Source organism: Lolium perenne, chromosome 3, assembly GCF_019359855.2.
Source record: "Lolium perenne isolate Kyuss_39 chromosome 3, Kyuss_2.0, whole genome shotgun sequence".
Lineage (NCBI taxonomy): Eukaryota > Viridiplantae > Streptophyta > Magnoliopsida > Poales > Poaceae > Lolium > Lolium perenne.
Genome location: NC_067246.2, coordinates 139,116,079 through 139,132,024, shown reverse-complemented (window position 1 = coordinate 139,132,024; position 15,946 = coordinate 139,116,079). Strand labels below are relative to the sequence as shown.

Genomic DNA, 15,946 nt, shown 5'->3' with positions numbered 1-15,946 from the left:
CTGATAGCAGCGGCTGAACACGGTTGCTATGATACGGCTGAATATGGTGGCTGGTCACGTAGTACGTCCATCTCAAACTGCGTTTATGCAATGATGTAACATCTTAGATGGAGTTGTTATTATGCATGAGACGATTCATGAATTTCATAAAAAGAAGTTGAATTGGGTGATTTTCAAAACTGATTTTCAGAATGCCTATTGTAAAGTGAAGTGGTCTTTCTTTCAGCAAACTCTTAGAATAAAAGAGTTTTCTGATAAGTAACGTGCTTTAGTCCATAGTTTCATCTCGGGAGTGTTGCCATTAAAGTTAACGATGACATTGTATTTCTAAAACAAGAAGGGACTAACACAGGAAGACCCTTTATCACCTATGTTATTTAATATAGAGGCGGATATGCTCGATGTCATGATTAAACGTGCAAAATCTGACGGTCAGATTGAAGGTATGATTCCTCATCTCGTGGATATAGGGTTATCCATTCTTCAATACACCGACGATACATTTTCATGGAACGTTACATCGATAAAGCAAGAAGCTTGAAGTTAATACTCTCAGCATTTGAGCCATTGTTGGGCCTGAAATAAAATTTCCATAAAAATGAGTTGTTTTGTTTTGGCGAGCCTAAAGACAATGCTAATTTGTATGCTGAATTATTTAGCTGCGGACAAGGCCAACTTCCTATTAGATATTTGGGTATTCCGATTCATTACATAACACTCACTTCTGTTGAATGGAAACTGGTAGAGGAGATACTTCAAATTAGAGTAATGAGTTGAAAGGCAAACTATTGTCCTTGGGTGAAAGATTGATTCTTATTACTTCAGTACTTAGTAATGTGTATTGTATATGATAGCATTCTTTCATCTTTCAAAAGGAGTCCTAAAAATATTGAATTATTTCGGATATAAATTCTTTTGGCAACGAGATAGTGAAAAACGTAAATATCGTCTGGCTAAATGGAGTGTAGTTTGCCGGCCCAAAAATCAAAGAGGACATGGAATTCATGACCTTCAAGTCAAGAATATGGCACTCCTTGGTAAATGGCTTGTCAAGCTTCTTTCAGAAGAAGTGGTTTGGCAGACCCTTCTTAAGAGAAAGTACATTGTCTCAAATGCGTTGTCCCAAGTTTATTGGAAACCTGGGGACTCACATTTCTGGGTTGAACTTATGGCGATAAAGAAATTATTTTTCCCATGTGGTTCTTTCTCTCTTAGAGATGGATCGGAGACTAGGTTCTAGGAAGATAAATGGCTATGTAATGCCACTCTCCGAGAACAATATCTAGGATTGTATAATATTGTACGTCACAAAAGCGATACACTCACCAAGGTGTTGGAAACTTCCCCACCGAATGTGTCGTCCTGAAGAAATCTCATTCGTCCCATACAAGTATCTTGCAATGCTTTGCTGAGCGCCTAGCTTTGGTCCAGTTAACGCAAGGATCTGATGCATTTCGTTGGAATCTCCATGAGGGTGAAAACTTCTCGGTGGATTCTATGTATAATGCCCTAATCCATCCTAACATTCCAGTGAAAAATAATAAGAAAATTTGGAAGATAAAAATCCCGCTGAAGAACAAGATCTTTACGTGGTATGTTTGTCGAGGGGTAATTCTAATAAAAGATAACCTTGTAAAACGCAATTGGCAAGGAAGTAAAGTGTGTGTATTATGTCATCATGACGAGATCATAAATCACTTATTCTTCCAATGCAATTTGCTAGATCTATATGGTCAGCTATCCAAATAGGTTCTACCTTATATCCGCCTCGAAGCATTGGTCGCTATGGCTATGTATAAATGATAAGGTTTTTAATGATAAAAATGCGTCTCTTTTGCAGGTCATCTACCGATGCACAACTACTCTTCATTCATGGTCGTCTCTACATCGTGTGGAGCATCGAGACATGTTTACGGAGGTGTCTACACAGTTGAAGGATCTAGCGAGGGATCCAACAAGGATGACCAATTTGTCGATCAAGTTGTCATCCATGTTGGGAAAAAATATCACTCGGGGTATCCTCCAACCGTGTAGACACCTCCGTAAACAGGTCCCGATGCTCCACATGTTGTAGAGACGACCATGAACGAAGAGTAGTTGTGCACCGGTAGATGACCTGCAAAAGAGACGCATATTTACCATTAAAAACCTTATCATTTATACATAGCTATAGCGACCAAATAACGGTTATCGCTCCCACCCTAATAAGTAGTTTGAACCTAGGATCCACACCGTTGATTAATTGCCGATATATTGGTAATGCTTCGAGGCAGATATAAGGTAGAACCTATTTGGATGGCTGACCATATAGATCTAGCAAATTTGCATTGAAAGAATAAGTGATTTATGGTCACGTCATGATGACAGAATACACACACTTTACTTCATTGACAATTACGTTTTGCAAGGTTATCTTTCGTTAGAATTACCCCTCGACGAAGATACCATGTAAAAATCTTGTTCTTAAGTGGGATCTTCATCTTCCAAATTTTCTTATTATTTTCCACTGGAATGTTAGGATAGATTAGAGCATATACATAGAATACACCGAGAAGTTTCCACCCTCATGAAGATTCCAACGAAATACATCAGATCCTTGCGTTAACTGGACCAAAGCTAGGCACTGCAACAAAGCATTCCAAGATGCTTATCTGGGACCAATGAGATTTCTTCTGAACGACACATTTGGTGGGGAAGTTTCTAGCACCGTGGCGAGTGTATCGCTTTTGTGACGTACAATATTATACAATCCTAGATATTGTTCTCGAAAAGTGGCATTACCTAGCCATTTATCTTCCCAGAACCTTATCTCTGATCCATCTCTAATAGATAAAGAACCAAATGGGAAAAAAAATCTTTATCGCCATAAGTCCAGCCTAGAAATGTGAGTCTCCAAGTTTCCAATAAACTTGGGACAACACACTTGAGACAACATACTTTACCCTAAGAAGGGTCTGACGGAAGCTTGAAAAGCCATTCACCAAGGAGGGCCCTATTCTTGATCTGAAGGTCATGAATCCCAAGTCCCCCTTGCCAAAAGAATTTAGATCGGGAAACCACACACCATTTAGCCATACAATATTTACGTTTCTCGGTGTCTCCTTGCCAAAAGAATGTAGATCGGAAATAATCCAATCTTTTTAGGAATCCTTTTGGAAGTTGGAAGAATGTTATCATATATAGTACCATATTACTGCAGCGGTGTTAAAATTAACCACATGATATGATCACCAAGATACGTTGATGGATCGAGTGAGGGACGGGGCTCTGCGCGGGGCAGGAGCGTCTGGCGGCGGTGCTCTTCGGCCCTCCTCGGGCTTGGTCTGACGGCGACGGCAGGTCTCGGTGGAGGCGATGGCTGGCGGGTCGTGGTGCTATGTTGCCATGCGGGCCTAGTATTGGGCTAGGCGGGGCCAGTGGGCTAGCGTCGGCGGGGGTTTCTCCCAGGCTGCTCTGTCGTTGGCACCAAATCTGTGTTAGGCGAGCCTAGGTCTGGTGGCCCCTAGCAACACTGCCCGCTCAGCTTCTCTCCTTCATCTGGGAGGGTCATCGCGATGGTCCTACTGGCGTGTGAAGGTGGGATCTTGGATGTGGACAAAACGATCGGCTTGACTGGTGACGTGGTGGCGTCGATAGCGGCGGGACTATGTCCCCGAGGGGTCATGACCGAGGTGTTTCTTTGCGGCGGTGTGCGGTCTCGGCCAGGGCTATCTAGCGAGGAGTAAGGTTGATGCGACGTCGCTCAAGGCATATGACTAGCGCATGGAGGCTTGGTGGTGGCTTGGGTAGGTTCGGCATGGAGATGCAGGTGGATGGCGACGGTGTCCTAGGCGCACCAGCGCGGCGGCTTGGCTAATGGGGCTTGATTGTGGCCAGGCAGGCGGCCATGCCTGATCTAGACCTAATCCGCCATGCTACTCTGTCCGAACAGTGTGCACCTTAGGTTGTCGTCTGCTCTGACGGCTGCTGGCTATGGTGCCGTCACACCCTGCCCGATCTGCGTTGCGGTGTGTTGTTCAAGTCACGGGCTCGAGTTCGTGGGGATGCCGAGGCGGCGACCCCGGAAGGTGGACTGTGCGGGTGGCTCTACAATGGGCAACGTGACACGGTGGTGGTCTCCCTCTTCGGTCATGGGGATGGCGAGGAGAAGACGGTGGGGATCTTGGTTTTGGCGGCGCTTCAGCTTTGGCAACTCCCAGGTTGTGTTGCGGAAGTCTAATTTGGTGACATCACGTGGATGAGTTCTCGGGCGTGGTGTGCGGATGCTTTCGGGTGAAAGCTCAGCGCTTCGGCGCCAACGACAGCGATGTTTGCGGGTGTCATAACCCTCTTGGGGCATCGTTGTGGGTATCTTCCCCGCGACATGGCTTCGGGTGAAAACCCTAGACTTCGCGGTCTCGACGGCTGCGGCGTAGTGCGTCGTTACCCGACATGGCTCCGGGTGAAAACCCTAGACTTCACAGTCTGGACGAAGGCAGTGCAGTGCATCGTCGTGGAGCCCCGACTCGATCCCGTGGCAATGTTTCCGGTGGCAAGTTTGAGTTTTTTTGTGTTTTTTATTTTATTTTTTGCTTTACTGTTGATCTGCTTTGTAAGAGATTTTCCTCTTCAAAGAGATTGTCCTCTTCACCTTATATCACTTAGCCGCTGCGGCTTTATTTATAAAGTGAGGCGAAAGTCTATTTCGCACAAAGCTAGAAGTTTGGTCGACAAAATATCGAGTATATCGCATCAGCTATATATTATTATGCATGCTCCAAATAAATTATACAGTGTGTTATCCTTCAACTGACAGTGTATCTCTAGATATAGTAGGCACTGCACCTGTGCTCTGCCGGTTATAGAATACTGGAGCTATTATTAATCCAGTATAAGTACTCCCTCGCCACGATACAGTGCATATAAGATTTTCAAAAAGTTAAATGATATCAACTTTGACTAAGTTTTTTGAGAAAATTATCCATACCTACCATACTAATTGTATACCATGTAAATATATACATCATGAAAAATCTAATGGTATTGAGTTTGTATTCTAGATGTTGATATTTTGTTCTACATATTGATCAAACTTTATGTCGTTTGACTTTTTAAAATTATTATACGCACTATATTTTGGCCAGAAGGGCGTAGAAAATATACTTTTTAGGGCTAAAATATACTTCCTGTTAATAGTATATATATAGGCTTTTATATCATTGAAGTTCATTTGTGTATAAAATCTACACTGATCCATCTGGCGAGAAAGAAGTCCGTCGCGTGGTGCCAAAGAAGTCATGCCAAGAACATGTTCGTATCGCAATCAGTGATGGAATAGCCACTTATAAACTCCTGCGACTCTCACCCAACTCTAAGAGCATAAAAATCTCTATAGATCTTGCAACTACGTTGACATTCAAGATAGTGATTTGTTATTAACTATGTATATTTGTCTCCGAGATAGTGATGAAAGCAGTGGCACCACGTATAAATACATAGTACACAATATTTTTTTAATAAAATACATATATTAATATCGCGGAGATACCAATTACATTCAAACTCTCCAACTACGCATTACCGTAACAACATTATGGATGCACACTGTTAGAGTATATTTGGTAGTTATAGATTACACGGGATTGTATTAGGATTGTTTCCATATTCTCCCTAGGAGGTTTCTTAGCTTCCAAGTCTTGTACTCTATATATACTCACCCATGAGGTGCAATACAACATCCAACATATTCCGCAATCTCTCCTCCCTCTCTATCCTTCTACATGGTATCAGAGCGGCACGCTCCTTGACCTAGCCGCCGCAAAGTTTCCGCGCCGCGCCGCCCCCGGGGAGGTCGATCTCCATGATCTACTCCGGGGGCCGCGCAACCCGTATGAGGGTTCGTCCGCCGATCCGTTGATCCGCTGCCCTCGAGTCTTTTTTTTTCCAATCCGTAGATTGGTTTTCTTTTTGCTTCGCCGGTCGCTCGATCGGCGTTTTCTTTTTTGGTTTACCGATCATAGATCGGATTGAGTCGCCCACCGCCGCCGTCACCGCGCGCATCTACTCCGACAACGGCATCGATCTATACCGGCCATCTTCATCAACCGCGCGGCACGGCCGCACGCGTCACACACGGGACGCCTACGTGCGACGCAGCAGGCTGTCTCGCCCGCGCGGTCTCCATCGCCGGTCCGTCTTCGCCGTCATCGCCCGGGACATCACCGACAACGTCGCCAACGACTCCAATCTGCGGCACGTCGTCCACGCCATGGCGCGTACAGCGCCGCCGTCGGTCTGATCAACCGACCGCAAGGTGCACGCTCTCCGCTTAAGCACGTCCCCGAGCATGCGCCTACCACCGATCGAGCTACGGGCTGCCGCTGCGTCGCCCCTTCGGGTCGCAGCGCCGCCGCCTTTGGTCCACGCTGCTAGCCAACGACGCGCCTTCTGAGGCGCGTACATCGCTGGTGGCGTCCCGCCGCTGCACCGACTCGCGCCTGCGGCTCCTACGCCAGCCCTCGAGCCGTGGCGTCGCCGCACGCGGTCGCCTTCGCCGTCCCCCGCGCGTCGATGTCCGAGGCCACCACAGCGCCGCCCCTTCGGCGCGGGTCGCCTCCATCCGCGCATGGTCTTCGTCACGCCGCTGGGTCTTCCTCGCCTACTTCGTGTACCGCCGCCGCGCCCCCACCCCAGGTCGCCGCTGGGCTCGCCAACCTCTTCAGGTCGCGCTGGGCTCGCCGACCACCGCAACGCCCATCTAGGCGTCCAGCTTGACCACCCCTGGTCACCGCTGGGTTCGCCGCCTTCTACGTCTTCGTACACTACAGCTTCGCCGCCAGCGTCCTCACCTCTTCCCCGACTACGTCACCTGCTACTCTACTCCGACACCCGTCGTCGAGACTCGCCTCTTCCCCGACTACACCACCTGCTCCTCTTCTCCGACACCCGTCGTCGAGACCTCCTCTACTAGTCTACTCCGACATGGCGCGCACTTTGTAATGTTCCCTACCCTCGCATGCCCGGTACTGGCAGCACCGGAAGTGCCTTCGTCCCCGACACGTTCCCGAGTCTGGCAAACTCGCGTCGGACGTCTCGTCTTCATCGGCTTCGACAACGTCTTCTTCGGCATCGCCTCTACGACTGCCTCGACCGCGTCACCGACTTCTTCTATGTGTACTCGGTTCTGGCAAAACCGACGTATGCCTTCGTCCCCGACGTGCGCCTGGTTCTGGCAAAACTAGGGCCGCACCTCGTCCTCGACGGCTCAGACTGCATCGACTTCGGCATCGACCATCTCCACGACTGCCTCGACGCGTCTCCGTCACTCTCCTCGCGCACTATGCGCTTGCGGCTTCATGTGCGGCTACCTCGACACCGGCACCCGACGACGACATCGACCACGGCATCCCCTCGCGCGGCTACCCTGACCAAGGTTGCACCACCCAACGCTCTCGGCTCCCTCGACATCGGCACAAGGGCTACCACCTCGCCTGCGCCTCACCAGCTTCCTCTACAGTCCAAGCATCCGCGACGCAACTCCGTCCACGACGCTCCCGCTATGACTGCGGGGGAGTGTCAGCCCGTTGGTTCATACCTTCGGCTTCTCTCCAGTCTGACCGTCCGCGACGCTACTGTTGTTCACGTCGCTACCGCTACGACTGCGGGGGAGTGTTAGAGTATATTTGGTAGTTATAGATTACACGGGATTGTATTAGGATTGTTTCCATATTCTCCCTAGGAGGTTTCTTAGCTTCCAAGTCTTGTACTCTATATATACTCACCCATGAGGTGCAATACAACATCCAACATATTCCGCAATCTCTCCTCCCTCTCTATCCTTCTACACACACAACTAAAAAAGGAAGATTTTTTTAAAAAGAGCCCCGCTACAGTGATCCATTTCTCGAAAAAACAGTACTACCACCACCAAGACAACACAACACAAGAAGTCTAGCTTCTCCAAAAACGGCGTCTTCAAGAAGGAAACAGTGCACACACGTTATGGTTGCCCGATCAAAGATCTTATATTTTCACCCTGGAGAAAGTCCTCGCTTGAAAAACAACATCTTTGTAACGCTATTGTCATGCACACCAATTAAGGTCAGACCTTGGATTTTTTTTTCCTGCAAGGTAAGACTTTGAACTTCTCATGTGTTGACGCCCCAATAACGATGATGTTGCTCCAAGACACGGAACATCAAGCCAATTCCCCATCGCCAGACAGAATAGAATTCCATTGCTAGTCCACATATCCCTACTTCAATGACATTCTTTGCCGGCTGACTTCACCATGAAATGAGAAAGCGTACTCCATGATGGTAATAACCAGCAGAGCTTCACAATACTTCCTCTGCAACTAAACGGCTAGAGAAAACCACAGGTACGCACGACCGACTCCTCTCCAATCCAACAATCTCCATACATGAATCCACTAATGGAGTTTGCTGGCAGAGCCTTTCGGAACACGACACTCCAGTCAGGGCAATGGAGACACGCATCCGGCATTTCATCATCTTGGTTTGGAATTCCAAGACAACCGCCTTTATTCAAAAGCCACGCAAGTAGCCCCCACGTCACCAGCCAACAGCCAAGGAGGGGGCGAATTGTCGGGATGCCGAACAGGGCCAACGCGCTGCCGCCAGACAAAGGCACATGAACCAGAACTTGGGCCTGGATCGGGCGCAGAGGCCCACGTCGCCGCCACAAGGGCCAAACGCCACATCATGGAGCCAGGACGCCACCCTGGATCTCGCGTCTCTTTTCAGAGGACGCCGACAGCGCCTCCTTCACGTCTGGACGCACCACGCGCAGCCACGGCCCTCCCCTCCGCCTCCGCCCCACTACTGCCGCACAAGTGCACGTCAGGAACAGCGCCGCCACCTGCGCCCGAGCTGCCGTCTCTTCACGTGAAGAGGCAGACCGACCAACAGGACACGCCTCCACTGCCACCCAAGCTTTGACGGCTTGTCGCCGCCACTGGCAGCGGCGACGGCCGGGAGAGCCCCGGAGCGAAGGGGCGAGGAGGAGGGGTCGTGGAGCCTTCAGAGTCACCCACATAGTACAAAATATGTGAATGTTGGATCTTTTATGTACTATATCCTGTTTGATTTTTGAAGCTCGTCATGGCTCTTGCCTTGCTTGTAGAATAAAAAAAAGCAGGATAGCGTATTATTTAAGGTTTAGCTTTGGGCAACAATTTGTATAATTATATGTGGGCTTCGTGCAAAATTGATAGCAACGACTTCTCCGACTATAATACATGTTGCCAACTCACCATTAGAATGAATAATGAAGAATATCTAAATGGCTCAGAGATATTTTTTTTTAGTTGCTTACAACCGAAAAACTCAGCTACAACCCAAATTTGCAACTCAAATACACGAATCACCATACAGATCTGATGGTGTAGGCCTCGACTGACAAACCATTAAATTAATGACTATAGCAAGATTGAAACTTTTTTCCCAACCAAGCTGGATATGCTAGACATAAAACCCAACAGAAATATAAAGAAACCAAAACAAAGAGAAAAAACTATAAGTAAACTAAGATTTCAGCACATAGATCGTTCATTTCCATACGGTCCTATCAAGAGCTAAATTTTAGCAACATTCAGTTTGTCAAGTCTATTTCACCGCCTTAGCTCATGTTAACCTTGGTTGTCATATACCCCTCGTAGAATAATCTATCCCAAGCTCTGGTAAAGGGAGAGGATTGTGATCAGCTTGGCAGGCCAACGAAACAACTAGCCATTGCTATTGATATGGACTTCTTTTTTAACAGATGATATGGATATGAAATCGGCTAAATTAATGGCTATTTGTAAGCTATTTTTTTTATAAATCTTTCTCTGCCAATTGTATTGAGTGGGTACAAACTATTTACGAACGAGTACAAAGGAGCCGACTTTAGCTGGCAAGTGGGAACAAGGCTACCAAGTGGGCTAACATTGTGGCAGGAGCGTGAAAATCTCTCGTGATGCGTACAGCTACCAACTATACTGAACTACCATGAGATACATGAATCCGGTCAATGATATACTACTACTCCAAACAGGAGTAGCTTAGAAAGTCGTAAAAGATCACGATGAATGCATGCGTACCTGGTTGATCGCCCGAGTTGCGATATTCTGATCGATGAACTGGTTCCGTCTACAATTGAAAAATCGAGATCGGCTAGCGGACGAGAACGGGCCATGCTCCCTGTAGCTCAACATGCCATATGTTTAATGCATGCCTTCCAGCACTACACATGCCCGGTTCCCGAGGAAGCCACCGGGAGTGTGAACCACGGGTGAGTTGGGCAAAGCTTTCGTACCACAAGCAAAGGTAGTGATGTCATTAGCAGTAAAAGGATTATCTTAAGACCGTGGATGGTGATGGTCATGGGCAATTAACTACTACGCTAGTTCCACGTCAAAACATGCATATTTAAATCTCAGTGCATGTTATCTCCGTATCAGCGAGACCAATGATTAGCGGTGATATGGTGGTAGGGAGTACGTGCGTGAGGTGAGGCAGCCGCACATCGATCCTCGCTCTCGCCTTTCTTTTTTTATCGGTTCTTCAACCTCTTCACAGTACCGTCGAGGGAGTAGAGTAGTACTCTCATCATCTGCCATCCCCCACATAGCACATCTGGGCTGGATCTGGCCACCAGAGTTTGCTTTTGCTCCATTCCTTTAACACTCTTTCTATCTCTTTCCTTTTGCTCTTTTAGCTTTGCAGAGCGAGCGAGTCTCGGCCATGCACCACTACCAGGTACGGCCGCAGGTGTTTACATACATGCTCTGTGCTCACTCATGGTCTCTCAGACACAGATGGATCGGCATCAGGAAGTACATGTTCGTGTGCAGTCTTTCGTGCAGCTGTCCATTTGCAGGTCACGAGCTCGAGCAGTGCTCCCTTGATTGATTTGGTCCCTCCAGTCACCTCCCCAATCATTCATTTGAATACATAGAAGTTGCAACTTGAGGTAAAGAGTGAATAACCAGAAAAGTTGGTGTATTTGTTCTTACATACCGAAATTGACACCACTAGTTAGTAATAAACCTGGTAGGTGAAAAGAAATGTATGTATAAGACAACCAGCAAGTGGGAAAAATAACTGTATATCCGTACCGAAATACATGATGTTATTCTCAAGCTTCATGCACCAGCTAACGTAATCGAAAGTCCGAACTAATGAGAACAACTAGGCAACATATACAGTTCAACATCCACTATCATGTGACACACGGAAGTCAACACGTGGATAGAAGAAGATATCTCAGAGTGGACCAAGCAATTTTACGATGAATCTAGGACTCGAACTCAAGATCTGGGCTCTAAAGCCATGTCAAGTTTCATACATTAGTCAACGGAACAAAAATTCCAAATTGATGAAAACAACTAGATAATCAACATATACAGTTCAACAGTTATAGGAAGCAGCTGTTGATTAAATTGAACTTCTCATAAAAGACAATGGTGAAAGTTTCATCTTGGTGAGTTTAATGCTTTATCCATATGTAGAACATCAAGTATTCTGAAACAAATAGAGAATATTATATATACTTACCCATGTCCAAGACAAGCACCCTTCATCTATATATTTTCATAGTTTTTCTTTCTTAAAGAAAACCCGTAGGTGCCATAAATGGCAAGGGTTGAATACGTTGCTAGGTAGCATGGGATGAGATCATGAGAAGCTACTGACCTAGTCTTGAAATATGTAAGCAGCTACGTGGATGATGATGATGGAGCAATTGCGGTACCCAACAACCCCTAGCTAACTAGTAGTACAACTACTACAACGAGAGGAGAGCAAAAATCCAATGGAACAAAAATACAAACAAGATATACTAGCAGAGTATACAGTGCACGGGTACGCAACTACGCATACATTACCGTGGCGCGGGTGCAGAGAACCCCGCTAACTGCTACTCCTGCGTTGCACATTTGCGCGTCGTATCTTCCTGTCCATTTCCGTCATCCGGCTTGGTCCCCCACCGCCCCTGCCCGCTTCTTATCTCCCACGCAGGGCACCAGTGCAGCAGCTGCCATCGGTTTACTTCTTCATCTCCACAATCCACAACACCTCCTCCCTCTCTCTCTTCCTTCACACTGCAAACTCCGAAGAAACTAGAAGCTTCGCAAGGGCGGCTACACCGGTAGCTGGTCTCTACTCACCGCCCCTCCGTCTACTCACTTCTCGCCTTCTACCCGGAGATGTGAGTGAACTTATGCTGCTCAGTTCTTCTCATTCGATCTACGAGTAGTTGACGTCTTTTTGATCGATTCTTAGCACGATGATGCTGATGCATGTGCCCCCTCCGACCTCCGTGGTTGGTTGCAGGTCCGACGGCAACGAGTTCGCCGAGTTGCTGTGGGAGAACGGGCAGGCGGTGGTGCACGGGCGGAGGAAGCACCCGCAGCCCGCCTTCCAGCCATTCGGCACTGGCAGCAGCGGAGTCCAAGAAAAGCACCATGGTGGCGACAGCATGCTGGCCTTCACCAAGGCCGGCAACCTCTTTGGTGCCACAGGCATGGCTCCATCACTCCATGACTTCTCCTCGAATGGGGACGACGACACCGTCCCATGGATCAATTACCCCATCATCGAGGACGACGACAGCGCTGCCCCTGCTCTCACCACGGCTGACTACTGCTCAGACTTTTTCTCGGAGCTCCAGGAGGCGGCAGCGGCAGCAGCAACGGCCAACCTCGGCTCTCTGCCACCTTCTAATCCCAACGCCACCAACAATAGAGGTGCTCCGGTTGCCAGCAGCAGCAGAGCACCCTTGAAGGAATTCCATGACTTGTCGGCTCCTAGCACCCGGCCGACTTCCCAGCCACAGGCGCCAGATCTTGCTGCTGCCAAGCAGCCTCGGCCAGGCGGCAGCGCCGAGGGCGTGATGAACTTCTCCCTCTTCTCCCGACCAGCAGCCCTGGCAAGGGCGACCCTTCAGAGCGTGCACAGGCCACAAGGGACCGACAAGGTGTCCAACATCACCACCAGCAACCCCAGGGAGTCCACGGTTTTCCAGACGACCAGTGGGCAGAGGAGTGACCCTATGTTCGCCGATCAGAGGTCCGTGTGGCAGCATCCAAAGGATGTGCGGTTTGCGTCGGCAGCTGCACCGGTCGGTAACCTGCAACAGATAATAGCTCGTGAAAAAGTTAGCAATAATACGGCTGTGCACAAGGATGCGGCAACAAGGGCGCCAGAGGCCACTGTTGCCACTTCCTCGGTGTGCTCTGTTGCCAACGTTGCAGCAAACGATGAACGATGGCGCCAGCAGAAGCGAAAGGCCCAGGCAGAGTGTTCGGCTAGTCTAGATGAAGTAAGTGAACCATTTGTGATGCAGTACATTGGAAATGTGAGCTGATATATAACTTACAGTGCTTATGGTCAAATTGAATATCTTCAGGATCTTGACGATGAGTCCGGAGCAGCGTTGCTAAGATCTGCCAGCAGAAGCATGAAACGCAGCCGCACCGCGGAGGTCCACAATTTGTCAGAAAGGGTAAGCAGCCCACACTTCCCAGCTCGCTGACCATCTTACGTTCCATTCCTTTCTACTGTCATTATTCAGTCGTATTGATTGTATTGTAATGCAACAACCTTCAGAGGAGAAGAGACAGGATCAACGAAAAAATGCGCTCTCTTCAAGAGCTCATTCCCAACTGCAACAAGGTACATGCTACATCTTCTACTATATTGCTTCCTCAGGACTGTCTACATATCCAAGGACATTTGGTAACAAATCAGACACCTTATCTTGTGTAGATCGACAAGGCCTCAATGCTGGATGAAGCTATAGAGTACCTCAAAACTCTTCAGCTTCAAGTTCAGGTACATTCTTCATACTAACTGGCTCATGCCAAATGCAGCATGATTATGCAAGGTAAATGAAGATGAACTGAAAATGTATTCTTCTCTTCACACAGATGATGTCCATGGGAACTGGGCTATGCATTCCACCTATGCTGCTACCACCAGCCATGCAGCACTTGCAGCTTTCTCAAATGGCTCACTTCCCTCATCTTGGCATGGGACTGGGGTACGGGATGGGTGTCTTCGACATGAACAGCACAGGATCGATGCCGATGTCAGCAATGCCTGGCGCTCACTTTCCTTACCAAATGATCCCAGGTGCAGCCCCACAAGGTATTGGCATCCCTGGTGTAAACGCCATGCCAATGTTTGGAGTCCCTGGGCAAGCAATCCCTTCATCAGGGTCCAGTGTACCACCATTTACATCCTTGGCTGGTGTTCCTGTTAGGCCAAACCTAGCCCCTCAAGTCTCTGGACCCATGCCTAACATGGTGCACGAGCAGCATCAAGGCATAGCGAATCCGCAGCAACATAATCTGAACAAGGAAGCTAAACAGTGAGCAAACACATGTGATCCACGCAGGCAGATCGTTGTTCAGGTAACAACTCCCAAACGTTTCAAACAGACAGATATGATCTCTTCACTTCTTCTGTGCATCAGTCATATCCAATTTTCTTCATTTTACAGGGGCGACAACCGGGTATCCAGTCAATTTTGGGATGGAAGAGGCAAGGGGAGCCCATACAATACAGCAGGGAGAAGTGAATCGGAACATAAAAAGTGGCCTGGATGTGACTTCCATGCTACATGAAGTGAACACCGGATGAATTTCAAGTACCAATTAACAAGCTCTAGACATGGAAATTAGCAAAGTTGTTTGGTGAGAACTTACCAAGCATCTTAATCCACGAAGCACATTTCTCATGTATCAGCCAGGATGCTCCAAAATTTTGTGCAATATGTAGTTGGTAGATGCTACCAGGTTATGAACTGTAATTCTTGATAGCCAATGCAGTTTCCCTTGAGTAGTCTTTCTTTATTTCTCTGGAGCTTTCTTGGATCGATGTATAATTACTTTCCCTCGGTTGCACTATCAGATGCATGTTCTCGTCATGTCTGCTGGGGCCACTTGGTTTCCATGTGATCTTACTTGCCCTGCTGTAACTACGTATTTGCTTTCTCGTGCAAATATAATGAACTAACATGATTCCGAGTTGTTTAGGCTGCCAAGCCAATCAGGTTCAGTCCGACTATTAGCAGCGTAAGGAGCACTTTATTCTCATATAATGTGGACTTGGACTCAACTAATCACTACAAGCTGTAGCCATAGCAAATTGTTAGTTGAGTATCACTGGAACAAAAGGGGACTGATTTGAAGCAATGTACTCGATGTACAAATAGGTAAGCATATTTATCACAAGGGATGTTACAGTCAGTACAATGTTCGCCTGAGAATTACGCTGTATACTAGTTTGCCAACAAGATATAACCAGTACGCTGTTCGATGGGACACTCTCTTTAAAAAGTGTACTCGATGTACAAATAGGTAAGCATATTTATCACAAGGGATGTTATAGTCAGTACAATGTTCGCCTGAGAATTACGCTGTATACTAGCTTGCCAACAAGATATAAGCAGTTACGCTGTTCGATGGGATACTCTCTCTTTAAAAAGTATGTTGTTCCGTTATAAGGAATCATGCTACTCGAGGACAGGCAAAAGAGCAATCATGATTCGTGAGAATATTTTACCTGCGGTTGGTTATACGTGTGCATCAACATGCTGACTTCAACTGTCAGCTTAGTTTGTTAGTCAATCAGGAAACACTCAATAAATTATTAGTGACAATGTTATTATTATAGTACACCTAAGCAATATACTATAATAGGTTAAGAAGCCAACGTGTAGCCAGGTATACTGCAGGAGCGGAAAAATGGGACTAATTTTATCTGAAATGCTGCTCATGAATCGGCAGTCTTAAAGTATACAAACTTTGCACGCCAACGAGCAGCCCGCAATCTCGTTGTACAACCAGATTGAGAGGCTACTGGTTCATTGTACAGAAACATCATTGTACAGTAACCAATAACATCATTGTACAGTAACCTCTGTAAGAAGATAAGCCAGCCCTGTGGTATCTAGCATTATT

General features: G+C 47.4%; 1 protein-coding gene across 1 annotated transcript; it reads left to right on the top strand.

The window, feature by feature from the left end:
- The first annotated feature begins 11,979 nt into the window (after window positions 1–11,979).
- On the top strand, window positions 11,980–14,910 carry LOC127342591 (transcription factor PHYTOCHROME INTERACTING FACTOR-LIKE 15). The gene is made up of 7 exons (XM_051368564.1): window positions 11,980–12,189; window positions 12,315–13,302; window positions 13,390–13,485; window positions 13,590–13,655; window positions 13,749–13,814; window positions 13,910–14,395; window positions 14,485–14,910. Coding segments are annotated over exons 1-6 (1,665 nt in total). The 5' UTR covers window positions 11,980–12,187; the 3' UTR covers window positions 14,357–14,395; window positions 14,485–14,910.
- Window positions 14,911–15,946: the final 1,036 nt, after the last annotated feature.